The 27713-nt window shown below is 34.9% G+C and overlaps 1 protein-coding gene across 9 annotated transcripts in view; it reads left to right on the forward strand.

Annotated features, from left to right (window-relative positions):
- LOC101742560 (long-chain-fatty-acid--CoA ligase 5) overlaps positions 1 to 26997 on the forward strand; it is an 80351-nt gene extending 53354 nt beyond the window's left edge. For all 9 annotated transcript variants that reach the window (XM_012695198.4, XM_062675481.1, XM_021351606.3 and 6 more), the window contains 12 exons: positions 6894 to 7017; positions 7755 to 7898; positions 7969 to 8094; positions 8339 to 8538; positions 9993 to 10193; positions 10791 to 11008; positions 11082 to 11232; positions 14069 to 14179; positions 16636 to 16803; positions 19956 to 20099; positions 20712 to 20885; positions 24067 to 26997. In XM_012695198.4, the coding sequence (XP_012550652.2) occupies positions 6894 to 7017; positions 7755 to 7898; positions 7969 to 8094; positions 8339 to 8538; positions 9993 to 10193; positions 10791 to 11008; positions 11082 to 11232; positions 14069 to 14179; positions 16636 to 16803; positions 19956 to 20099; positions 20712 to 20885; positions 24067 to 24204 (1899 nt within the window). In that variant the 3' untranslated portion in view covers positions 24205 to 26997. The remainder of the gene's footprint in view (positions 1 to 6893; positions 7018 to 7754; positions 7899 to 7968; positions 8095 to 8338; positions 8539 to 9992; positions 10194 to 10790; positions 11009 to 11081; positions 11233 to 14068; positions 14180 to 16635; positions 16804 to 19955; positions 20100 to 20711; positions 20886 to 24066) is intronic.
- The last annotated feature ends 716 nt before the right edge of the window (positions 26998 to 27713 follow it).

Here is a 27713-nt window from a genome sequence, read left to right on the forward strand (position 1 = left end):
TGTTACTTTGTCTCGATTTAGAAAAGATGTTTTTTTTCTATCCGTACTATTGCGTAAATTAATATAATTAGCATTCGAAGAGGTCAAAACATTGTTGGATGTAGCCGTCTCAATAGTTGGCAAAGCTTCGTAACATTTAGATACGGATCATTTAAAAGTCTCACTGTATGTGTCCACCGATTACAAATAGAATTTCTAGATGTTTCTTTTTTAATTCATAAAGCTCGTTAAGTGTAAATCGCGTAGGTACAAGTAAGAACTTTTTAGAATTTCATTATCATACTCGAAGAATTATTTTGGAACTACGAAATTTGAAATTTGTTGGTACTATTAAGAATTGTATATACATGATTAGTTAGAAGTCATCTTTGGTAGAATTTTTTTTGTATAATACATTTTCAAATCTGTTTTTGTTACCTTGAAATTAAAAGTGTTATAACTAATATCGTACTTTTAACACGAATCGTCAATTTTATCTACTAAATTTTTATTTTTTATTTTTGCAGTTTTATAATACCAGGTAGTTTAATAACCTAAAAGTACATATAATTATCCGTAACACGCTTCGTCAGATTGTTGAAATAGAGTTATCAGCAAAATGCTTCGTTAAAAAGTACAATACTTATTTTCAGTTACAAGTGTCGTTTGGTAGAAATACATAAAATATTGTATACAGTTGCTGCATTTATAGGACCAAAGTCAGAGGACACGTCTCAAGAATAAGCGGCTTTTAAATGCCATAGACTCCTATATCGCGCTTGACACCACCCACTAGTACCAGATTCCCATGGCTAGGTCCGTGATTTCTGCCGCGAAGCAGAAGTGCGTTCCGGTATGAAGTGTGGGAGATCTTTTCAAAAAATATTCAGATTTCGACATTGGTAATCTCTATGCGATGCCTATAATGTATACCCTATTAACTAGCTAACTCTAATAATCAATTTAAAAACCTCTCTTGGCACACTATACACAATAATATTGCGTTAGAGTAAACGCTTTTCGACCATTTCGCTCTAAACTTTTGATTATCTCGCGGAAAAAATAAATAGACTTGCAACTTTTACGAAAAGTACTTGAGATAAGAATTAAGAAGGACTAGAGGAATTGAGGTAGGAACATTTATTACTATCACGGATGGGTCGTGATTGCAAGATAAAGACAGGGTCGTATACCAATTTCTTCTAATTTATGCCAAATAAAAATATGGAATAACATTCGGTGGCTATGAAATTATGGATTTTATTTTGAAAAACACATTACAAGTATGTAGTCGCTTCATGTCATAACCACAGCGTTGCCGTAAAAGGTTCCAGGTTTTAGTATTGTTGAAGTTACTGAAAATAAGTATTGAAGGATGTTGTGTACCGTGTAACAAATTAATAGGTACAAGCCCTGTCCGAAATCTTTATTTGGATCAACATAACCAGATGTTAATGACTGAACGTGAAATGTAAATCAAATCTTTAAAGTATTCTCAAAATAAATTCTCAACAATTTTCGTCTCCATAGGCAAATGTCAAAAAACGGAAGTCTTATAATTTGTTGTCCTTAGGTCAAACCTATTTTATTCACGGGCTATTTACACGGTGTGTACATAAAAGTGAAACTGCTATGCCAATAGCTTAAATTGACTAGGGCATTCCGTACATCATGTGATGCAAAAATGGATAAAACATTTTTTTGAGCTTATCTGTTTCCTTTGAATTTTTCTTAGTTTGGTAAAATTGGAGTTAAATATTTGGATAATATATTGGAATTAAATAAGGAGTCTGAAGCGCCTCCAATAATAGTACAACCACAAAAACTAAAGTAAGCTAACTATTATCTACATCTAATCTAATCTACACTAAGTCAAATAATTTAAAGACAAAGTCACACTTCTAAAAACTCAAAAATACGATGAACCAATAGTACCTAAGTTCAATGATTCCGAAGCAGAAGAAAAGATAATTACATTTAGCATAGCAGCTGTTCTAAAATTACGAAATCTTGACCCATAATGATTATGTCATTGTCATTTTTTATAAAGCTTGGCAAAGATTCCAGACGAGTCACGGGACGTTATTGAATATATTGAGACAGGCACACAAAATCGCTAATCTCTGTTGCACGTCATTGCTGTTTAAAATAATAATAAAAAACTGTTAAAAAGAATTCGCGTGACATTCATGTTTTGTGTTTTGAATCGTTGCGTATACGTCTACTAACCGATTCCCGTGATTTACGCAAACAATTCCAATTTTTCTTGGATATAAAAAATGAATTGGGAATAAATTGGATTCCTATATTCTATGTCTTTCAATGTTTAAATCGATTACGATAGCAAGAGTTTTTAATTTGCGATATTTTCATTTCAATCTACTGCATGGTACAAGTTTTGTTATAGTTTTAAAAGGAGCACTGAACGCCCATAATATAGCTTGATAGTCAGAGAGCTGCTAAGGCTATCTATGTAATTAACTTCGTCATGAGCGGTGGTCAACTATGCTTTTAATCATGAGTTAACCAGACACGTTTTTTATCTTATTAAATGAGTGATGGTTAAATTATTAATAGTAATTATTAAGTTACTGGTATAATGTGAGCTAAGCTATATTTTTTGTGGTATATTGTTATTAAATGCGCAAATTAATCTGAGTACTTGGTTTGGTTTTTTTGTTGGTTCGTGTTCTTTGCGTCCGCGGTTCCATTAATCGGTTGAGTTCAAACTCTTTGCCGTTGCCTATCCTTATTCGATGATAAACCTTACGTTGTGTTATATAAAGAATGCCTACCAGACCGGGTCATCCATATAAGATTGAGCAGGTAACATCATGAAAACATTTTTTTTACCTTAAATGGTTACGGTTGGAAATTTGTCAGCAACGGGGTAAAAAACTTGATTGGAACCTAATGAACCGGCTCTAAAACGTTCTAAGCTAAACCACGACACTTAATACTTTGATTTTTCGAAATTTCATTGTAATCGAGAATGAAACGCTGGCTTCAAGTTGAATAGAAGCGAAGGCCATCCGTCAAATGCCTACCCGAATCGAAATACCGATTCGATATATTACTTCATTCGAATGGCACGTTTCGAGGAATGTTGATCCAAATATCGATTTGTTAACGTTATATAGCACGACTCACGTGAGAGCAACGCAAATGATTTACCGTATAATTTGGCAAACAAAGCACTAGTAATTTGTACCGGCCCGATAACCCGTAAAGGGTGCAATCTTGTAACAAATTTGATAGTCAGCCAATAATTCTCGGCGCTCGTAATTGTTGCTGACTGATATGTGTCAGTAGTTTATTAAGTGTGTTACAACGAGGTTGCCATGTATACACTTTGTATATAGATTTTATTTCTAGGTTAGGGTAGAATTGTTGAGGATTAAAATTAGGGGCAGTTACAAGGTTTAATACATGTATAATATGTTTTTTGGTGGCAATATCAGACGGCCCATATTGAAGTATAATGCCGAAGACTTGCTTCCTAGATGGGTGACCGCCTAGTGCCCATCATCACCTAGTGATTTTTATGGGTGCGGGTAATCACTTAACTCCAAGTGATCGCAGACCCGTTCACCGACCGGTTTATGAAAAAAAACGCAGTGACGTTCCACTGTGACTATTGCCGATTGAGACAACAACGACGTACCAAGTTTCATTTCGCTCGGAAGAAGGATTCGTGCACGCATAGTGGATAAGCAATTGTTTTTTTTATTTACAAAAGATAAAAAGAAGCGTAATTTGTTCGAATCTTCCATGGCCTTATAGGTAAAACGCTCGGTTTGCGTAAATACAAGTCGCAGAGCGTGCCGCAAACCAGTATAGGAATGTATTACCGTAATGTTTATTTAGTGCACGAAGGTATCACGGGTTTCTCTTTTCCGAAGAGTTTTGAAGCAATTGAGACGCGACCTCATGTTTTAAGATGGGCATCCATATGGACGTTTTGTGGCAATCACTTAATACTCGATGGATCTTTTGTCTGCGTGCGTTAAAGTTTTATCAAACCTCACAGACACAGACACACACAACCTAAAATTACCAAAATCATTTACACCCATTTAGTTTGTGACTTAATTACCTAAGGTTTATCCTTGTATGTCAGTATAAGTCAAATCACAATTGGAAGAGTGCAAAGACATTCGACAATAATATACTCATACATTCACTATTTTTAAAATATACTCTCGAAAATACTTATCAATGTTGAAGACGTCAAATCATCACGAGATCTTGACACACTATTCTATAATAGCCAGAACATTTATGAAAACAAGTTAATTTTCTTTATGTTTATCTCCTAATCCTCACTAAATAATATTGTCGAAAACGAAGCGTACATTTTGTAAACACATAGCTAACACTAAACAGAAGTTACGCGGAAATAGACGCTAGCGTACCGACAATGTCAACTATTCGGAGACATTATTTTCGTTTGCCAAGAACCCGCTTCGTATCAAAGCCCCCTTCAGGGATTTCCTGTCGAGCTTATAGAAAATTCCCGTGACGCATCACGATTATCCACGGTGCCCTTTAGAGAGAGAGAGAGAGAGAAAGTATTCTTTATTGTACACCAAAAAACAAATAAACAGTGCGATACATTAAACACAAAAAAGTACAATTGGCGGTCTTATCGCTAAGAGCGATCTCTTCCAGACAACCATATTTACCTCTCAACAACTGGGTAGCTGATACAATATTCGTTGCTACGTTGCATCAATATAGGATTCACAATAGGTTCGAGATTTTTCGTATAACGTATCAATGAACATGATTCGATTTATAGCTTGTTTCTATTACGAATTCGTATTTGAATAGACCGTTCTATATTTATCAAAGTTCGGTCAATTCAAAAATAACCGACAGAGACGTACGTACACATGTCGCATCGTTTTGTTATAAGCACGTCACAAATCTTTTAAATTTTTCACTTGGCACCGGATGACCAATTTCCTTCTGGCCTTGCATTATAAATTCAAGATCGTATTTCTTGACGCTTCACACATTTCGCCTTTCAACATTTTTCGTCATCGCGCTTATTCAAAAGATCGGTTTACTATCTTCTATATATTAATACGAGAAGCAAAAACTTTGTATCCCTTTTTACGAAATTTGCGTGGACGGATGAGTATGAAATTTTCCATACGTATAGACAATATAGAGAAGAAGTGCAAAATGCTAAAATTTTTTTTAAATAATGCATAAAAGATACATTAAATCAATAAAGAAAACATTACACCCATTACATACCATGTAGTTGACGCACACACGCATGCTTACTATTTATTGTCAAACTTTTGTTCTTGACGTCTGTAGTCAAATTGAGAATAGGTTAAATATTATTTGTCTTTATTAATATTTTTTTATAGTGTAGCCTTGGCGAAATTTGTGATTATAGATGTATAAAATACAATCATAATAGTGTACAAACTTACAATTCCAATTAATTATAGTCGAATTTCGACTACTGCGGGACCTCTACTTTGTTTGTTGTAATTGCGTAAAGATTTGGAATTAGGATTTCGCGTTGAATTTCAACTGTTTCGTCATTTAAATTTATTAAATCGTTCGCTCGCTTCTCAATCGTTTGAATAAACATTAATAAATCAAATAGGTGCTCGCGTTGACCTACATATATCATCTGATAACGTAAAACTGTCGTCGTCGAAATTATATTTGAATAAATGCCATGAAAAACAAAAATTAATGGAGCTAATTTAGAGATAATACTAATAGCTAGCTTTGCCGCGGACAATGCTCTAAATTAATACAAGATCCATCACAGAGTGCTCACCGTTAAAATGTGTTTTGTTGCTAAGATTGTGTGATTAATAATATGCCAGGTCTCATTTAAAGCCAAAATTTCTCCTGTTTTGTATAACTGTATTTTGTTATGCAGAAATAGACGAAATATCTTCAAAGACCTACAGTAACATCACTCCTTCTGAATACGATATCACATTAAAGCTACAATTTGCTGTTTTGTAGACTTTGAATTCAAAATATACACACATAAAACAAAGTATCTTATAATTCAAACAGTATCAAAGATGACAATTTAATTATGTATCACCACAAAATCTCCACACAAAAGAGCTTAGATTGCTCTATTCATTACTTTATAATGACATAACATTTCATGGTATGATCATCGGACCGCAAAAATGTTCTCTGACTTTGACCCGTTCATCGTTCCATATTATCATTGTGCAAACTGTAATAATAATATACCGTAATGTGTAAGAGTGCTTCATGTCGAAGCCAAGATAGTGAGTTAGTGGGCCAACTATGTCATTAGGTTAACGGAGAGTTTTATTTGTATAAACTTTTAGTAATTGTGGACAATAATTTTTCAAATTTATACTTTAGAATTACTTTTTTTTATTGCTTATATGGGCAGACGAGCTGTTAAATGGTTACTGGAACTCATAGACATCTACAACGTAAATGCGCCACCCACCTTGAGATATAAGTTCTAAGGCATAAAGTATATTTAAAATGGGTGCCCCACCCTTCAAAGCATTACTGCTTCACGGCAGAAATAGGCAGGGCGGTGGTACCTATCCGCGCGGACTCACAAGAGGTCCTACCATCAGTTTTTTTTAAATACATCATTCCTATGACTATATTAGACACTCATTATAGTTATTATAGTTCTGTTCGTATAGGTTAATAAGATTACGACTGATTAGTTCTGCGCACGTTGAAAGGTTTCAGTGCAATAACCCCGAAAGAATTTATTAGCGATAAATTGTAACCTGAATGGACACGTCAACTTCATGAGTCACTTCATAAATCTATGATATAATTTTGCATTGATACGATAGTATATTGTTACATTGAGAGACCAAGGATGTATCTAAATGTTTTTTATATACTTCAATGTTTTTGATTTACAGGGACCTGAGATGGTTCGTGTTTCGAAATTCTACAAAGACGCGAAGAACGGACGTTTCCTACGATATCTTCACGAGGATACACGCACACTTTACGACACTTTCCGACGAGGCGTAAAAGAGTCGAGTATGTGCAATTATTTTATTTAAACCACCACTATAATATTTTAAACGTAATTTAATGAAGTCGTAAGTTTCTCAAGGGTCGCTCGCTGTAAATAGCCCAAAGGTTTAATTATACTCGGTAGTTATAGCTTCGCGAGTCGGTGTTAAGTCCATTATTAACATGCCTTCTTATTCGATTGCCCTGCAGCTGTACCTACGAATGATTCACAGACAATTGCGATTCTGGGCCGGCCGTAAGGTACAATTCCGAGCCCGCTTCGTTTCCCCCATATTTCCGTTCGTTAATGATAACTACGATAATACCCTTGTATTACAAAATATCATTACCATCAACCGCGAACCGGTTTACAGGATACAGTTAAATGCAATTTGTGCCACTGGAGCTAGGCCTCTGTTTTTTGTTGTTCGTTCCACAGAAACAAGCGCCCGTCCTTATTGCGTCGCGAAAAATAAAAGTTGCTTTATTTACTCAGAGGAAGTTCGTGTAAGGAATCGTTCGACATTGGCGGCTGTCAGTAATTTAACAAGATTGACGGTTATTTTTTTTTTATTTACTGAAAAGCATTGGCGACACGGTCATCAGCTTAAACAAATTTTACAAAAAAAATTGAAAATGAACTAGGACTAACAATAAATAAAAGAAACAAACCAAACCCAGAAACGATTAGAAATCATTGAGAACAACAAAATTTGGCGGTTTAAATTATTGAAGTAATGACAGTGTTAAATTAATTTCAGACAATGGCAACTGTTTGGGTTGGCGCGAGGGTCCGAACAAGCCTTACGTTTGGCAGACATATAATGAGACTCTACTGCGCGCAAAGAATTTTGGTTCCGGTCTGCTCTGTCAAGGTCTCATTCCCGGTCAGACTACATTTGTCGGTAGGTATTTAATTTGTTTTCGTGTAATGCCTTGATGGAATTCGAATAATGCAAATATTATTCTTTTCAGGTATTTATTCGCAGAATTGTCCTGAATGGATTATGACCGAACAGGCGGCGTATTGTTATTCGATGGTTATAGTTCCGTTGTATGATACGCTAGGAGCGAACGCTTGTGCCTTCATTGTTAACCAAAGTACGTATGCTTCATATATCCATGTTACATATTTAATTTTAGAAATTCTGAATTCAAATCATCTTGATCATTCTCCTCAGACACAACCTGGATATTCCTTGTTTGTTACAATCACTCTTAGTGATTCATAAATATTTTTTTTTACCTCACTCAAGGCGATACATCTCAATAACTATTTATGAAAACAGTTCTAAGATTGTCGATAATTTGAATATTTTGTTTGACATTTTGGGGAACGTTTTAGCTGAAATGGCTGTAGTAATTTGTGAAGACGACAAAAAAGCCAATCTCCTACTGGATCAGTCGCCTCGATGCCTCAGAAAACTGATTACAATTAAGGAAGTATCGCCGTCTACATTTCAACGCGCCAAGAGCCGTGGTGTTGAGATTTTGAAGTTCTCTGACGTCGAAATACAGGGAGCTCAAAAGGACCATCCTTTTGTCGTAAGTATCGAGCTATATATTATACCACACTTAAATCTTAAGTGCATATCAGTTTGGCTACTCCCGCTATTCCTTTCTAATATCTTATTGTTCATTTTTATGACGCTAGAAGTCAACTGATCTATATATTAATATGTGAAGCAAAAACTTTGTATCCCTTTTTACGAAATTTGCGCGGACGAATGAGTATGAAATTTTCCATACGTATAGAGAATATAGAGAAGAAGTGCACAATGCTAATATTAAAATAATGCATAAAATATACATTAAATCAACAAAGAAAACATTACACACACTACATACCAGGTATTTGACGCACACACGCATGCATACTATTTATTGTCAAACTTTTGTTCTTGACGTCTGTGGTCAAATTGAGAATAGATTAAATAGTGTAGCCTTGGCGAAATTTGTGATTATAGAAGTATAAAACACAATCATAATAGTGTACAAACTTACAATTCCAATTAATTATAGTCGAATTTCGACTACTGTGGGACTGCTCCCAAAATCGAAACTGCTATAATCTACTGCTATACCTAATTTTGTGAATGGGTAATTTAAAGTTAAGGTAAATGTACCCCACGCTAAATGACAACCTCGATCCGTGCGTCGTCTGAATTTTTATTGTCATAAATTGGCAGTTGTTAGTGAGCGGATATTATTCGATTGCAGTTTTAGGTGTATTGTGTTAGAAATCAACAATACCGACTGTCTTCGTTTTCAAGGATGTTTTCTTTCAACACGTCCTGTATTTCATAAAAAATAACCACTCTTATTAGTTATACAGATTTGGGATTGTTGTTGTTTAATTTTGAATTCCTTTTTTAACAACATCATAGTTTGTTGTTATAATGTTCTCAAAGAAATGAATGAATATCTATTTAGATTAACTTGTACGTTGATCGTAGTACGTGTTAATATTGATATTGCTCAATGAAAATTTTTAATATTTTTTTGCAAATATAATTAAATCTTTACGTAATTTCCTTTCATTACTTCATCCGTGTCAATAAATTAGTTGCGGGTAAACACATAAATTGCACATCATCTTGAATTTGCTATTAAACACCTGAAGCTTTAAATTTTGTAATATATTTTATTTCAACACTGCATCGTAATAAAACTGCTGTTAATAAAGTGGATGCTAACATTTTCGTGTAAATATTATTCGAATGTATGCCGCATGTAGTTGATCGACTAAGATAAACTAAGAATAAGATGGTTTCTTTATTATTTTCTTTTTACAATAGGTTGTAGCGTTTTTGTCTTTTTATTTATTAATTTTATTGCAAAGATGGGTGGACGAGCTCACAGCCCACCTGGTGTTAAGTGGTTACCGGAGCCGATAGACATCTACAACGTACATGCCGCCACTGACGTTGAGTTAACTTGGGTTTTAATATTCGCTAAGTATCATAATTATATTAATTACCTATCTGCTTTTATTACAGCCACCGAAACCGGAAAACCTTTGTACAATATGTTATACGTCCGGAACGACTGGGATGCCTAAAGGCGTTATGCTGACTCACGAGAACGTTGTAGCTTCGATGTGCAGCGTTACGATGCAACTCGGCGAGCATCGACCCACCAAGAACGACATCATGATCTCCTTCCTGCCTTTAGCTCACATGCTGGAGCGATGCTGCGAGGTCAGTTTTGCGTCTTTCTCATAGGCATACGACATCGGAAGCTGGTGGTAGGACCTTTTGTGAGTCCGCACGGGTCGGTGAGTGGCGCATTTCCGTTGTGGATGTCTATGGCTCCAGTAACCACTTAACACCAGGTGGGCTGTGAGCTCGTCCACACATCTAGGCAATAAAAATAAAAAGGTACCACCACTGCCTATTTCAGCCGTGAACCAGTAATGCGTTTCGGTTTGAAGGGTGGGGCAGCCGTGGTAACTATACTTGAGACCTTAGAACTTATATCTCGAGGTGGGTGGCGCATTTACGTTGAAGATGTCTATGGGCTCCAGTAACCACTTAACACCAGGTGGGCTGTGATCTCGTCTACCCATCTAAGCAATAAAAAAAGCCCTAAGCTACCACACTCACAAGGCCCGTTTGCTATTAAGACCATACAACATGGATATGCTCCCTCACTTGGCGACATGATGTTGCAATCAATGTTATTATATAACGTTTGTGGAATGGTCCAGTCTCTCCGAGGCGATAAACATAATGATTGAACGTTGAGTTTGTGTTTTTATAATTCAGTTTACTTCAAGTGTGTCTGACTCTTTTCAGAATGCTCTCTACATGGTGGGAGGAGCCGTTGGTTTCTACAGTGGCGATATAAGGAGGCTGGGCGATGACCTCACCGCTCTTAAGCCGACCATGATGCCGGCTGTTCCACGTCTCCTGAACAGACTGTACGACAAAGCCCAGACTGAGATCGCCAACTCGAAAATCAAGAAATTACTTTTCAACATGGCGCTATCCGCAAAAGAATCGGAATTGAAGAGGTAAAAATACCAATCGAGCATCGTGATTACAGAGAAAAATGAAAAGGGGTTTTTATTCCGTGTTAATTTTCAGAGGAATAGTTCGTGCTGACTCGATATGGGACAAGTTAGTTTTCCGCAAGGTTCGAGAAGGTATGGGAGGACGACTTCGGATAATGGTCGTCGGATCAGCGCCTTTAGCAGGAAACGTACTGACTTTCGCGAGATGCGCCCTCGGTTGTTTGGTGAGGTCAACTAAAATTATGTAGATTACTAACTACAATTGTGCTTAATAACTAATCTTTCACGACTTTTGAGAGAAAATATTTGACATCCATGCCTTAATTTAGTATTTCAAATTGTCATTGATATTTTTAGTACACTAGCTTAGCGAAAGGCCTCAGAGACTTTCTGAAATGTAGTTTGGTCCTGGAGTCCACAGATATCGCAATGTGATGCAGCGCCATTACTCTAGACAAAGTTGATGTCTCAATTTCATTGCATAATGCCCCTTTCAAATCAGATTGCATAAGTGCTATGTGTCAGGAATAGACAGGATTCTATCCGTGCGGGCTTATAGAAAATTACGCAATCATCTTAATATAAGATTATTTTAAATATCTAAATATCATAGTCGTCAATCATACTATTGTCATTTTCTTTAAAATAGATACAATCTGTAGATTCAGATTATGAAATTTCAAGCTTACCAAAAACAATTTGACTTCGTCTAAGCCTGTGGGTTTCTGTAAGAATTATATTTAGAAAATTCTTGACTAATTTTCATGGTGTTCACGCAATGACAGTAACGGAAAGATGTTTTGACGAAATGATCAAAGCGAAAATCATATACATATTTACTACTCCAGTTACAAAATTTAGCGATAGATAAAAGGAAATTATTTTTAGTGCTAAATTCATCGAGAAGAAAAGTCAAATAAAGCGTATTCTTTATTATGCTGTTTATCGTTTGACATGATTGCCTGAATGTCCTTCGTTACTTTTACAAATTTTATATTCGGTTTTAAAGAATAAGGAAATAATTCAAGAGATTCATAGTGTAAATATGCATTAGAAATCGTTATATAATAATATGAACACATCAATAATTTTGAACGTATCCATTCGCTGAGTATGGAATAACGCCAAAAAGCTCTCGACTATTTTAAGAAATGTTCCGCAGTCGAAATCAAGATCTCGTAAATCAGATTTCGTAATATCACCGTTAGATAGGCGAAATATAATAGATTAGTGAAAACGAATTCGTATGTATTTGTTTTTAGGATAAATCGTAACATTTATCAATAAAATAATATAAACTTATTTTTGGGTGCAAGTCGTTACGTTAGATGGCATTTTGATATTTATTAAACGTGAAATCATTGTTAGTCTTTTTTATATAATATCGAATCCGTACTGCTTGCTATTAAAGCCTGCTTATTTTTCCCGCAAAGTAGTGGTGAATTTTATTTTGAAATCATTACTATAATGTAATTGAGACGGACCTAATGTGTTAAGGTGGGCGATGACCGTGAGTCGTCTGCTCATCTAGGCCAATTAAATTGAGGGAATGGAAGTTAGGAAATATTATTTTTTCAGATTCAAACAAATTTTTGCGTGTTGGTAATGTTCTAAATAAGCTTACCGATATTTGTTAACCTATCATATTTACCGATCACGGGCCAACTATAACGGTAGTTCTGTGATAGACAATGACGAAATACAAATAAAAAAAAGTTGACTTGGACGTACATATATATTTTTTTTTTATTGCTTAGATGGGTGGACGAGCTCACAGCCCACTTGGTGGTTAAGTGATTACTGGAGCCCATAGACATTTACAACGTAAATGCGCCACTCACCTTGAGATATAAGTGTTAAGATCTCAAGAATAGTTACAACGGCTGCCCCACCCTTTTTCAAACTGAAACGCATTACTGCTTCACGGCAGAAATAGACAGGGCGGTGTTACCTACCCGTGCGGACTCACAAGGGGTCATACCACCAGTGTCGACTTCGTTATATGTACGTCTTCTAGTACGATGAATCTAGAATAACCCCTCGACGTTACTATAATATAATAGGTAGGAAAAAATAATGTACGTCTTTAAACATAATTTCCGAACGCACAAACCGTTGTTGTATTAAAAAGATAATTATTTATTCGTCTAGAAAAGGCACCCGAAGATTAATTCTATTGTTGCGAGTGAGTGTGTATCATAAAAAACTCATTACTGGTCACTCTTAATCACTACACCCACAATAAAGTGAACGACCTAAAATTGCAGTAATCGTTTGGCACAAGTCGCCAATCAACCAGATTGTTTCTAAATTGGTTTACGAGTTTCATTAAATTCTCGGGGGCTATCTTCGTTGCCGCGAATTCTGATAAGAATTTTATAGGAGAATAAAATTTAGTTAATTCTCTTTCTATGTAGTTTAGTATTTGTTGACTTGTTCTATTTAATTATAACGATTTGAACTTGATATTATCCACAATAAATAGAATTGACGAAAAACATTACGGCAACGGCATATGACTTTTTGGCGGGAACGCGAGGAGCGAAGTTGTGTGATTTGTTTTATTTTGTCTATTTAGTGTTTTTTCAGGTTTAAATGTATAATAACGGTGGTTTATTAACTGTTTAGTATCTTTGAAAGTGCACAAATGTGGCAAAATCAAACAAAGTCGCCGAACGTAACTTCTTGGGATCCTCCAAAAAAAGTCCACTGAAAAATTCTCAGTAAATGACCACCATTTTACTGAGATTATATTTCATCCCATATCATCTCATTTTATTTAATTTTATCCCAGTTGTTTAATGTCTTAAATTAGTCATCTTCATTTCACTCCATATTATCATTTTTAATAAAAATAAGAATATAGATTAAAATAAGACATGACTTAAAGGTCTTAGATACCGGGTCATAAAATCCCTTAAAAAAAATTTAAAAGCAACGGCATATTTATATCATAGCGTACCGTCAAAAAGAAAAGTCTAATCCGTGTGGCTTCTGTCAATCGCTGTTTGATTCGTAATGTGTGTTTTGTTTTAGAGACGCATTAATTTGTATTCTCAGATCGTGGAAGGCTACGGTCAGACAGAGTGCACTGCGCCGGTGACGCTAACAGTTCAGGGAGATCATGTTCCTGAACACGTCGGCCCTCCCGTCGCTTGTTGTAAAGTGAAGGTTGGTATCATTGCATCGTAATATATAAAACGTATTTAATAAAACATAAACATATTTAATATAACATAAAAAAGTCGTCGCGGCCTAAAGGATAAGACGTCCGGTGCATTCGTGTTGAGCGATGCACCGGTGTTCGAATCTCAGGCGGGTACCAATTTTTCTAATGAAATACGTACTCAACGAATGTTCACGATTGACTTCCGCGGTGAAGGAATAACATCGTGTAATAAAAATCATTCAATCAATTGTAACTATACTGAGATCTTACAACTTATATCTCAAGGTGGGTGGCGTATTTATATTGTAGATGTACATGGGCTCCAGTAACCACTTAACACCAGGTGGGCTGTGAGCTCGTCCACACATATAAGCAATAAAAAAAAACTAAAAAAATAAAAAAACATCAAACCCGCAAAATTATAATTTCCGTAATTACTGGTGGTAGGACCTCTTGTGAGTCCGCGCGGTTAGGTACCACCACCCTGCTTATTTCTGCCGTGAAGCAGTAATGCGTTTCGGTTTGAAGGGTCGGGCAGCCGTTGTAACTATACTGAGACCTTAGAACTTATATCTCAAGGTGGGTGGCGCATTTACGTTGTAGACGTCTATGGGGTCCAGTAACCACTTAACACCAGGTGGGCTGTGAGCTCGTCCACCCATCTAAGCAATAAAAAAAAATGTTTTTTTGTTGTTTTAATGTTCATAACAATTATAAGAAAGCCATGAATTTGTTCGCCGGGGTAACATGCAAGCTTGCTTCTGCGCACTATTTGGAAGCCACTGTCCGGTTTAAGAGGTAGGGCATTAAAAGCTTTAGAATAAGGGCTATTTTTTCCTGGAAATGAGACGCGCGTTCGTTTTGTGTAAACGTAAAAGTAAAGGCAGACTTTACCATTAAAAGAAAACAGTCTGATCGCAAAAAACAAAAAGGCCATGAAATATTGCGTGAAATAACCGCATTTAAAATAAAAACAATCTTGAATTTGAATGCTAAATATTGGTTTGATCATTTGTCTGTAGAAATTTACGTTTGTTATTATTTTCATTAAAAACAGATTGATTTAAAGCCGGCGATATAGGTTTATCTGTTCTACCGTAGAATAATGTCGATAAGTGCCAAAACAAACATTGACAAACAACCATGAAAAATAACCCGGATTCTGTGGGATCTCAGTGTTTAAGCTTTACAGTTTTATCGTCTCACTTTATTGCTTCTTAAACTTCCATATATCATTACATCGTATAAACATATTACATTAAATTCTCCACCTGCAGTCGCTACATTTTTCTCGAAGATTTTTTGTAAAATCTCTCAACCAGGTTGCAGCAAGTTGAGTTTTTGCAGAAACTTCATCTATTAAATACGATTAAATTACTCTTGTGTGTTTTAAGATGATTATAGCACCTATTCTAATTCAGTTAATATTCGTCGTTATGTCTGGACGCGAATAAATCTATTTGCCTACACATTCCACTAAACCAATTCTTAGTTACTTTAAAATCACAATTGAGACTTTTATTAAGGAGGTACCACCTGATATTCATTGTAATTGATTTATTTTGAAGGATGGATATATTTTGTATTTTTTTATTATATGATTTTTTGTTTCTATTAATGCTTTTACGAAAACGGAAATGGTTGACAGTGACCTAATTGTATCATAATCATTAAATTTTATACTACACGTCTCTCACGTATATCAAAGTATAAAAGAGCATCTTAATTAACCCGTCTAGTGCTTTATCAAAGGGTTATAAAACTTGACATTTCCGGCGTTTTTTATTCAAGAAATGAAGGCCACTTTTCTGTTTAATTTCTAGGTGACATTTTAAAATAAAATTTTAATAAACGAGATGACCTTCACGTATATTTAATAAAAACGATGTTAGTATAGGTCTAATCATTGATCACAGGGAAATCTTTTCGTCTCTCGAAAATGTTTTCGGTAAATAAACTTTGAGGACCGATGATTAAATGGGTTCTAATTTTTGACGATTTTGTTCTTCAACCACTGGAGATATTGCAACTTGTGGACGTAATGCCTCGAAGCTCAGCGAGTCTTTAAGCTTTCGTTCCCTATTAGTCACGAAAATTCACACGTGTCGCTACTAAATATTTTTATGAGGTGCTTATGATGCATTTCAATGTATTTTAAGCATTTACGACTTGATTGTCAGACGTTGGATATTAGCGCTTGTGAAAAATAGAATATTGCAAAAGGCCCTTGACAAACTTCTAGTAAAAAGCCTTTGTGAAATTCCATATTAATCAAAATTAGGATTTAATATCAAGGTAGTAAGATATATTTTTCTGATTATATAGCTGGACATAATTCGCCATCTAGATGGCTTTAGACAGTTATAACTCTGATTATAACTGATCAAGAAAATTTTGGCTAAAGTAGTTAATACAGAAAAAGTTTAATTAAAATTAATTAATTGTTATTACATCACAGCTAGTGGACGTGCCCGAAATGGAGTACTATGCGGCGCAGGGCCAGGGTGAGGTTTGCGTGCAGGGAGCTAACGTCTTCAAAGGATACTTCAAGGACGCGGAGAAAACCAGAGAGGTCATCGACCAAGACGGATGGCATCACACCGGCGATGTCGGCAAGTGGTTACCTGTAAGTAATCGTTATAACCATTTGTTATATTTAGTTTTAAATGTATATGTTATATTAACGACACGTGTCCAGAAAACTGTTACCAGACGAATTAGAAATATAATATAGTGCTGTAATGTGCTTTCTTGAAGGTGGTAGGACCTCTTGTGAGTCCGCGCGGATAGGTACCACCACCCGCCTATTTCTGCCGTGAAGCAGTAATGCGTTTCGGTTTGAAGGGTGGGGTAGCCGTTGTAACTATGCTGCGACCTAAGAACGTATAGGGTAAAACCCCCAGAAGTCAGCCCCGCACCAGTACTCAGCCTTTATAGGTTTTATTTTGGTCTAAATAGTGTTGAAATGGACTTACACCATTGAAATAACGTTTAATCAAATCTATGCTCTCTTGTTGGTTACTATGCACATCTAAGAACCGATAGCGTGACAGGTTGATTCTCTGTACTCGTTCATTTCCACTGCCGCCAACGAAAGGACAGGATGTGTTACTTTTGCTATTTTTTTCGTAAGGAAACGTGTTCGAGGTGTTGGTAAGTTTTTCTATGAATTTGTTGTAATTGCTGGTAGATTTTTATGTTATGTTGTTGTATAATGTTTTTTCTACGAGAACATTAAGCATTAGAGGCATTTTATATGTTTATTTCGTTTCAATTTAGGGGGCCGACTTCTGGGTTACGATTTGTTAAGGTTGATCCAGAAGTCAGCAGCAAGGGGCTGACCACTGGTTTTTTACGATTTTCTTAGAATTCGTCGAAATTAACACAGAGAATAGTCCTTGTTATTTGCTTTGGATTGATTATAACTCTTAGATGACCAAAATATTATTTTACCAGTAGTCAGCCGTGTATAAAAGTAAAATATATGCTGAGGGCTGACTAATGGACTATTAACTCCTATAGCCGGCCGTTAATTCTATTGTGTAATATTGAACTTTAATGCATTTTAATAAGGATCAAGTTAAAATTTTATATTCTAGAGTTTCATAATGTCGAAACGACCAATCCATCAGTACAAAGAAGAGCAGTTGTCATAGACTATGGCCGCGATCAGAAACGGGATGAAGATTAGAGAAGCTAGTCGAGTTTTTAGCGTACCACGAGGGACTACAAGATCGCCTGCATTTAAGAGTCCCAGAAGCACCTCGTAAAATGGGAGCAGACTTAGTACTTACCAAAGACGAAGAAACTGCCTTGAAAGACTGGTGCATTGCTTTGGCAGAATGTGGCTTCCCTTTAAATGTGATGATCCTTTATATCGTCCATAATATTATTTCACAAGAAAACAGACCTAACCCATTTGTAAATAATAGACCAGGGAAGAAATGGAACTCATTTCTTAAACGAAATCCGGAGTTAAGAGAATCAAAATCGCTATCGAGGTACTGAAAGCCTAAATTCTACAGTAAATTCAATTAGCCAGGCCGTTCAAATCGATACCTCAAAATCTATTGATTCTAAAAATAGCGTCAGAATCAGTTGAAATTCTTCATGTTAGTTTGCCAATTATAGGGGATTGCACATTGGACAATAATTTCATTAATTTAACCGAAAGTGAAGTACCCTTAAATGACTTCGAATTCATAACAGACTTTGAAATCTTGCAACAAAATCATGAAGTCCAGGAAACAGCATCTGAATTTAATACGCAAGAAGATATAAACTGCGTCGAAGCATGTTCATGAACAGAAAAAGAACGAAATATTGATTAAAAAGCAGAAAAGAATGGAAGCTAAAAAAAGACTGAAGAAAAAAGACAAAAGAAGGAAGAAGAATTACAAAAAAGGAAAGCTCAAAAGTTTTTGATGTCCAAAAAAGTATAAGTAAGAAGAAAAGTACGACATGCACAGTAAACAGAATAAGATGCGATTCGTGTGAAGAGGAATTGACTAATGACACTGATATAAACGACTTAAAAAATATTGGTTGTGACAATTGTCCTGCGTGGTATCATTTAAAATGAACTATATTTGCAGGTGAAGACTATGAAAATGTCTATAATAAAGAATTTGTATGTCCAATGTGCAATAATAAGTAAAAGGCTGACTATGGGGTAAGACATGGCTGACTTGTGGAGAAATGAGGCTGACTACCGGTAAAAAGTGCCATATTTTGTTTAATATTGATTTTTTATATAATTTTAACGAAATAAAATAAAAAATTGTATCTCTTTAGTAAAAATAATAAACAAACTTTCTGTAAAAAAAATTTTTTTCACTTAATGTCTTTTATTTTTAATAATACAGGTGAATCAAGTTAAAAATCCCACTAAAAGGCTGACTACTGGGTGTTTTACCCTATTTCAAGGTGGGTGGCGCATTTACGTTGTAGATGTCTATGGGCTCCAGTAACCACTTAACACCAGGTGGGCTGTGAGCTCGTCCACCCATCTAAGCAATAAAAAAAAAAACAAAATTCTGATATAAGATTAATGTGTATTATCGAGGAAGAGTAAAGCCGATATCCTCCTTACGTAACCGTTTTGAGTGGCTATCGAATCGCATTTTCAGATCTTCTAATTAATAACTGAACAAATTAACATTCTGTAAAATTATCTGAGCTGACCATATGAATGTTATTATTAAAAAATATTTTAACAAAAAACAAAACTGACTTCCAGTAAAATGAGAATATTATCAATGTATTCGAAGTGAATTAAATATATGCATTATTGACGATAACTCCAAAACTATTAATCAGATCTTGATAAATGGTACCACTTAAGAAGCATTAGCTTTGAATCTTTGAAATCCAAAAAAAAAATTAATCGAAATTGGTTCACATTGGAAAAAGTTCTGAGGTATAAGTATAAAAAAGTTTAATTGAATTGAAAATACCCTCATAGTTTTGTAGTCGGTTAAAAACAATAATTCAAAATAATAATCTAATTCACAAAGTAGAGTGCCGTCCTGGCCTGGTGGACTAATGATTTACGAAGGGTGACGGACAGAAAATGGATGAGGAGGGTAGAAAGCCGGGCTCAGTGGCATAAGTGGGGAGATTTCGGGCTGATGATGATGACGATGATGTTTAATTTCTGAGAAATTTACGCAATAATTTAATATCCTTTGCAACTGGGAAGAGAAAGAGAATTCACACATATAATTGGCTCTTTTTTTATTTATCTGTGTAAACGAAACATATTTCTCCTATTTTCAGAACGGTACCCTGAAAATAATCGACAGAAGAAAACACATTTTCAAATTGTCACAAGGCGAATATATAGTTCCTGAGAAAATTGAAAACATTTACATTAGAAGTCAGTACGTTGAGCAAGTCTTTGTTCACGGTGAATCATTGAAGGTAATTGTGTGAAATTTATATGAAAACAATTGAAACCCAATGATCGTTTGTTTTTATTGTTATTATACACGTGACGTCAACTATGTTTCAATTTTACATGGACTTAAATTCTGTTATTTTGGAAGAAATTTTAATTTTCTTTGTTTGGCTTAACTCAACTTTTGACAATACTATAATATTTTTTAATACTAATCTAATTAATTTTTTAAATTCCTGTCACGTGCTGTAGTAGTTTATAGTGATTTTCCTATTTTATATAACCCGACCTTGGGCTTTATTTGATTGGGTCGTAGCTTATTTTTCAATACTGGTGGTAGGACCTCATGTGAGTCCGCGCGGGTAGGTACCACCGCCCTGCCTATTTCTGCCGTGAAGCAGTAATGCGTTTCGGTTTGAAGGGTGAGGCAGCCGTTCTAACTATGCTTGTGACCTTAGAACTTATATCTCAAGGTGGTGGGCGCATTTACGTCGTCGATGTCTATGGGCTCCAGTAAACACTTAACTCCAGGTGGACTGTGAGCTCGTCCACCCATCTAAGCAATAAAAAAGGACTTACTTTTTCGAACCTTTTAATGTGATGTGTTTTATTGAAAGGTTTAACATTTTTTTTAGTCCTGCGTGGTCGCTATAGTTGTACCGGACGTGGATGTCGTTAAATGCTGGGCTTTAGAATACGGTATCAAAGGAACCTTCTCATCTCTGTGCGAGGATGAACGAGTCAAGAAGGTCATCATGGAGGACATGCTTCAGTGGGGCAGGAACGCTGGCCTGAAAACTTTTGAACAGGTATATACTTTGTAATTTTATATTAGACGTTGCATCCGACTCACATTTGGGAATGGGATACTAGTAACTCGAAATGGGACCTATATTTTCAGAGGTTCTAAATGGAAGAATGCGGTTCTATTTCTAAAAGTATCTGGCTTCATTTATAATAAAACATTCATAATAACAAAAAAAAATTGTGAATACTTACATATATTTATATCAAGATGATGCAAAATGAAAAGGCGGCTAATAGTTAATCCGTGAAATATTTCAATTTTATATGCTTATCCTTAAATATTTACTATTTTACAAACACACAGTTCTGTTACAGTATTATTTTCAATATATGAAGGAATAAGTTCAATAAATGGATTTAAAATTATTAATTGGTGATGTAAACAGTGTTTGATATTTGGTTTTGGTCGTTATATTGATCTTATCATCACCTTAGGCCTTACAGACCAGGGTAGGCCTTAGCCATTCCAGATTCTTCTATTCATGGCTTTCTCCTTCCAGTTTTTGACTCTAAGCCCTTTGAAGTCCTACTCTACGCCATCTAATAATTATCTGAGTTTAGGTCTGCCACGACTTACTGCCATATAGCCTCGGCATTCTGGTTTCTTTTATTCTAACCACATGTCCTGCCCATCTTAGGAGTCCGATTTTAATAGTTTTTGTTAAACGAGTATAAATAATCCATTCGTTGTATATATAAAACAAATAATGGAATTAGCGCGTCCTCCATATACTGTTTTCCTGCACAACACCGAAAATTCGTCAAAGGATCTTAGACTCGAATACTAATAGTTGGTTTTTTCTTTATTGCTGAGTACCCAAGTTAGTATGTCAGAAGGGTTTTATTAAGGAGAATTTTGATATTTCGTGACAGAATTTTAGAATAGAAATATTAAAACAGCTCGAAGTAGGTTTTGTTCGCCGACAATTTCTTTTATGTTGCTTTGATTTATTCTTCTTATTTATAAACTCTTGTTGAAGATCGTATTCGGGAAAATCCTTTGTTGGCTAATCTAATTATTCATTTTTAATGCTAAGTTGTCTCAATGTGTAATATTATAGGTGTTGTACGAAATTCATGTGCGCTATGAGTTAACTAAAAAGCAATATTCCTGAGTCCTAATTAGTGGTGGTGAGTATTGTGAGCCCGGTGTTTAAGAAGAAACACTGTTTGCGTATTATCCATACAAATCCCTTTACCCTGTTCGGTTTTTGTTCAATGTTTTTATATAAACCGGTGCTCTAGCTGTTTTGATGGAAAAAACTGGTTAATACGAAATGTAGGCTTTCTACGTTGGTATTTTCATCAGTATGTCGTTACGTGCGTGTCATTCTTGTTCAGGAATATCTTGGGGAGGTATAAGTATATTTTTTTAAATGGACTCTCCAAATTATTGAATTATTGTGTCTCATAATCACGTTTTAATTTATCATTTTGTAAACCAAAAGCTCCTTTGCCTGTGTCTACGGAAAAAAAATGATTTTTGAAGATTTGTTGTGATGGGACGCTTTTTTAACTGATCTCACACTAATCCCGTTTTAATTTTTTCATTTGTGTTTTAAATTTTTTACCATTATCTTCTCGATTTTAATTTAGGTTCTTCTGATATTGTTTCTTCATTTTCTATTTTCTTATTTTTTTTGTAGGTTTTACCCTTGTAGGCAGCAAGGCATACGGCTCACCTGACGGTGAGCGGTTACCGTCGCCAATGGACGTCAGCAATGCCAGGGGCAAAACCAAACCAGTGCCTACCGTTAAACCCCTGTCACTATTTTATAGCAACGAAACTCTTGTCATAAAATTTTACAACAGTAAAAATATTAGTCTTTCAACTGTGACTATAACAAAATATAAATTATAGCATTCATTTATTAGTAACGAAAATGTAAAAAAAAAACTGGAATCGCGTTTCGTCTCATTACAGACGATGTTTTACAACAAAGCATTGAATACGACACAAGCTTAAGTTTAAAAGTGAGCGCAAACCGTGCATAGTGCGGCCAACCTACATGCATATATATAAAATAGGGGGATATTTCTTCACCCATGAAAGACACTAGATATTTTAAAGCCATATAACGCTACTTATTTAGGATGTCGGCAAAAAAAAAAAAACACCAAGTTCTATAAGTTAACACTTGGATAGTACAGTCAGTTACAAGCCTGTATCGTTGTTATCATTCAAGGTTATTTGAACTTAAAATAACTTGACACAATCAATCTTCGTTCGTGTAAATGCAATTTCTATTTACGTACCAATTAATTAATTTACTGATAATTCATATTGAAACAAAGATTAAATGTCGTAAACGGTATTCTTTAATATACAACTTTAATGATCTGGAAATTTCCGTGCTATTTCGATAAACGCAATAAATTTTGATAGCACTCGTGCGGGCTTTTTCAAATTAATTGATTGCTCTATGATTTTACTTTCAAGATTTAGATTCGTTTTATGTATTACTTAATCTTTTATCGTTATTTAGTTAACTATTTGAAATAAAATTACTAGATATTTAAAAAGGATAATCTATATATTAATACGTGAAGCAAAAACTTTGTATCCCTTTTTACGAAAATTGCGCGGACGGAGGAGTATGAAATTTTCCATATGTATAGAAAATAGAGAAGAAGTGCACAATGCTAATATTTTTTTAAATTAATGCATAACAGATACATTAAATCAATAAATAAAACATTACCCACACTACCATGTATTTGACACACACAGGCATATATACTTTTCGTGTATTGTCAAACTTTTGTTGTTGTTTAAAATTGAGAATAGATTAATATTGTATGTCTTTAATATTATTTGTCTATAATGTAGTCTTAGCGAAATCTGTGATTATAAGAAGTAAAATAAATAGTCTTTGACAATAGAGCCATAATAATGTTCAAACTCATAATTTCAATTATTACAGTTGAATTTCGACTACCGGGGGACCACTAGTAATGATAAAAGCTTATCAGTAGTTACTAAACAAATAATAAAATGAAACAAAAGTCAATTGACAAACAGAGAAATTGATACTAAATTTTTCGTCTCGCCTATTACCTATGTATATTTATAAATATTTACACATTTTTTTAAAGAAAAACAATAGTTTATATACTTTTCGGTTTATCTGTATTGCTCTAACACATTTTTAATTGACATACTCAAACCTTATTTGTTTACAGGTAAAAGATATATACTTGCATCCGGATCCGTTTTCGGTACAGAACGGCCTACTGACGCCAACGATGAAGGCGAAGAGACCAGAAATACGAAGTTATTTCAAACCGCAAATAGAGGACATGTACAAGCAACTTGAATAACGGTAGCGAGCACAATGCACTAATTAAACTGTAGAGGCATGCTGTTTGACGGAGACGAACTTTAGTGGATGGCTGTAATATTGTAATTGATAATGAATACTCGTACATACTTTGAATTCGATAGAAGAAGAAGTAAATTCGATAACGCAATGTAATTTGTAATGAATGATGAGTGAATAAGTTGGGAAATTTGATTTAAAAAAAAAACGAAGCTTGGGCAATGTGGGGTTGTTTATCTTATTTCGTTGTATGTTTAAACGTGAGTCGACTATTATCAAAGCCGACAATGTGACTTTTGGACAATTATTGGTAAATCAGAAAAACGAATTATTGACTTGGTATTCCATTGGCAGTCATAAAACTCTTCTGAACGACTTCTTAGATAAATAACAGGTTAAGTATTAACCTTTATTTAATGCAGGTTTTGAACCGTATTCTTTGAAGGAGACGAATATATTCAAATCAATCTGTATCGACATATCAATAACATTTTTTTGTCCAAATGCACAGATTGCCACCTTTGATAATAGACGACTCACGTAACAGCAAATCCCATTCAAAAGAAACCATTTTGAGGAAAACGCATCGAAACTAGTCCTAAGATGGCGTAGCAATTTAAATTTTAGAGATGAGTGTAAAGAAGAGTGAGTGAGAAAATCTCGCTATCACTGTTGCACGCCCACGACTTTATGGTAGTGACGTCATAAACTATTTTGTGCATTCTTTTGTTATTCAGCTACCGTAACCACCAAGATTTAAAATATTTCGAACTTACTCATTTTTGAACTTGATTGATTGACTGATTTAATTTTTTGATTGATTTGTTCAATTTTGGATAACATGAGTTTTGAGTATAATTAAAATTCTCTTTGAACATTTGTTTCGAAATCGACGGATTGCGTATTATCAATTAAATGTAATGTGGACAATAATATTGAGTTCGTGAATGGCGTTAATTTTACTGAAACCTAATATTAATATAATTTGTAGAATTAAAATGTGACTGAAGATTGGTTATGTAATGCTTACATTGTTTGTTTCATCACTTTTGCAGATTGAGATCATCATTTCGCTTACATTCTGCTTATTATTACATATTTATTGATACAACTTATTTGTTGATAATAATTTCAATAAGAGGCTAATTTATTCGAATGTTATATCGAAAGTGATGAAATAAATAACGAACTAACATTAAGTACAACCGTTTTATACTATTCATCACTTTTCACTCAATTAAGCTGATGCGGAATTTAAACTCTCTATATTGTAAATCATAGAAGCTAAATTGTAAATAGGAATAATGATAATAATGTCTATTAGAAAGGCAATAAGTAAACTAAAAATTTGAAACGGAAACTTCGTTTCTTGTGCGGTCAATTAAATTTGATTGGATTTTTAATCTTACAACATGCATTTTGGATATACGCATATAACAGACATTTCTAGATTAAACTTTAAGATCATCATTTTTTGGGATATTTGTCTTTTTGCTTTCATTTACTATTGTTCGACACTTACAGTCGATTACGATAAAATAAGATCCACTGAAGAGCTTGAGCTACAATCGTTGAAAACAAAGTAATTAATTATATGCTATGATGCAGCAAATTATTACCAAACGCATTGATAAAAATAATAAATATTCCTCGGAGCAGCGATTTCGTAATTAACTTATTTAATTAAAGAAGTGAAATGCAGTGTTGTTTCTTTTCAAACAAACAAAAACAAAATTACATAATATTTCACGTATATTTAAGGACAATCGGCACTTTTTTCTCGGTAGGGCATGTTTTTGATTCGTGTGCCTGTGGATAATGTGCGTCGCGATTAAAACTGGATTCTCATCAATAGCAGAAGCTACATCGATATCACTTAATTTTTTGGTTACATAATGGAGAATGGTATTTTGAAATTGTTTAGCACAATAATGTGGAGTTACAGAATAATGTTCACGTATTAACAACGACTGGGCCTTTGTGTTTCATGAATCAACTGGTATAGATTCCGAATTAATTTTAACTATGTTAAGGGAGATTCGTTGTACCTAACCCGTGCATCAGCCCGCTGAGTTTCTCGCCGGATTTTCTCAGCGGGTCGCGATTCGGATTCGGTAGTAGATTCATTCGCGAAGCAGCTGCTCTTGAGCCGTTATGTCTCCTTTGGAGACGCTCGGGTAGCTGTTAGTAAATCCCACCCCTCCTGGTTGAGCCCTTGCTTGCCCACCTGTCCTGGTGAAACTGAAAAGGCCTCCGGGCCACTAGTAATCCTTTAATCATAAAAAAGAGATTCGTTGTGACCAGCGTTTCCATCTGTGCTCAATTTGGAATTTGAAAATTTGGACATGTTTTTTTTTTCAATTCCTTTTGAACGTTTGATGTTATGGATACCGAATCATCTAAAAATGACTCCCACCCTATTTAGAGATGAGATCTTAAGTCGTTTACCTTTTTGCATCTCTTGAATTTCCATTAAATGTTTCCTCCTACTTTTAAATTTCTTTGTTGTCTTCAATTGGTGAGATTTCAGTTTTGATTCAGAAGTATGAATCTCCAATATTCTTATGACTACTTTCATGATTTTTACACGGTGTGAGTATGCGTATGTTTAGGATCACCTAAAGCACCATGTAGTGGATTTTTTTCGTAAACTCTTAGTATTAAGTAAGTCGATCCTTGCTTTGAGCGTAAGTCGAAAGGTTTCATGTTGTTCAAACCAAAATTTTGTTGTTATCGGTGCAAGTTGTACTATGATAATTTATTTTTAAATAAAATTTAAAAAAAATTATAATAATGTTTTCATTTATTCTGTTTATTTGTTCTATAATAAATTTACCTTCCGCATTGGTTACATTGTTGCATATCAGATGTGAATGTAACATATCCATTAATATTGAAGGTTTAACGTTTATATTTTTATGTTCAATTACTTGATGTTATTGAATTTTCGGAAAATCATTAACCTGATTTTAAAGAAATACCTTATTTCGTTTTGTACGAGTGTACATGTTTTGCCGTGTCTAAAGCTTAAGACGTCTGGTATAGTCGTGTCAATGGTACTGTTTTTAAGATAAGGTAAGACGTCTTCTCTAATGTCTTTCACGATTGTGATGATAACGGGTACTGGCGTTGGAGCGTGCTGTAAAGCTGCATCAGTAAATAGTTATATAACAAAAAACTAAAGCTTTGACTACACACGTATGAAGCAGTTCCATATCGGATTCAAGCAATCAAAGCCGTCGTCGTCTGAAACATGTCTTGTCAGATCGCCTGGATCCACTCTCAATGCTTTTTGGTTCTTCAAGCACCGATCTCCGTCTTCGTCAAACTCGTCGATTACGACGAAGACTTCGATGACCGAACTAGCCCATAGACATAACCCACTGAATTTATCGCCGGATCTTCTCAGTGGGTCGCGATTCCGATCCAGTGGTAGATTCTGTTAAGCACTGCTTTTGCTAGGGCTAGTGTTAGCAAATTCTCTCAGGTTGAGCCTGTGAGCTCATGTAC

Source organism: Bombyx mori, chromosome 3 (genome assembly GCF_030269925.1).
Source record: "Bombyx mori chromosome 3, ASM3026992v2".
NCBI classification, from domain to species: domain Eukaryota; kingdom Metazoa; phylum Arthropoda; class Insecta; order Lepidoptera; family Bombycidae; genus Bombyx; species Bombyx mori.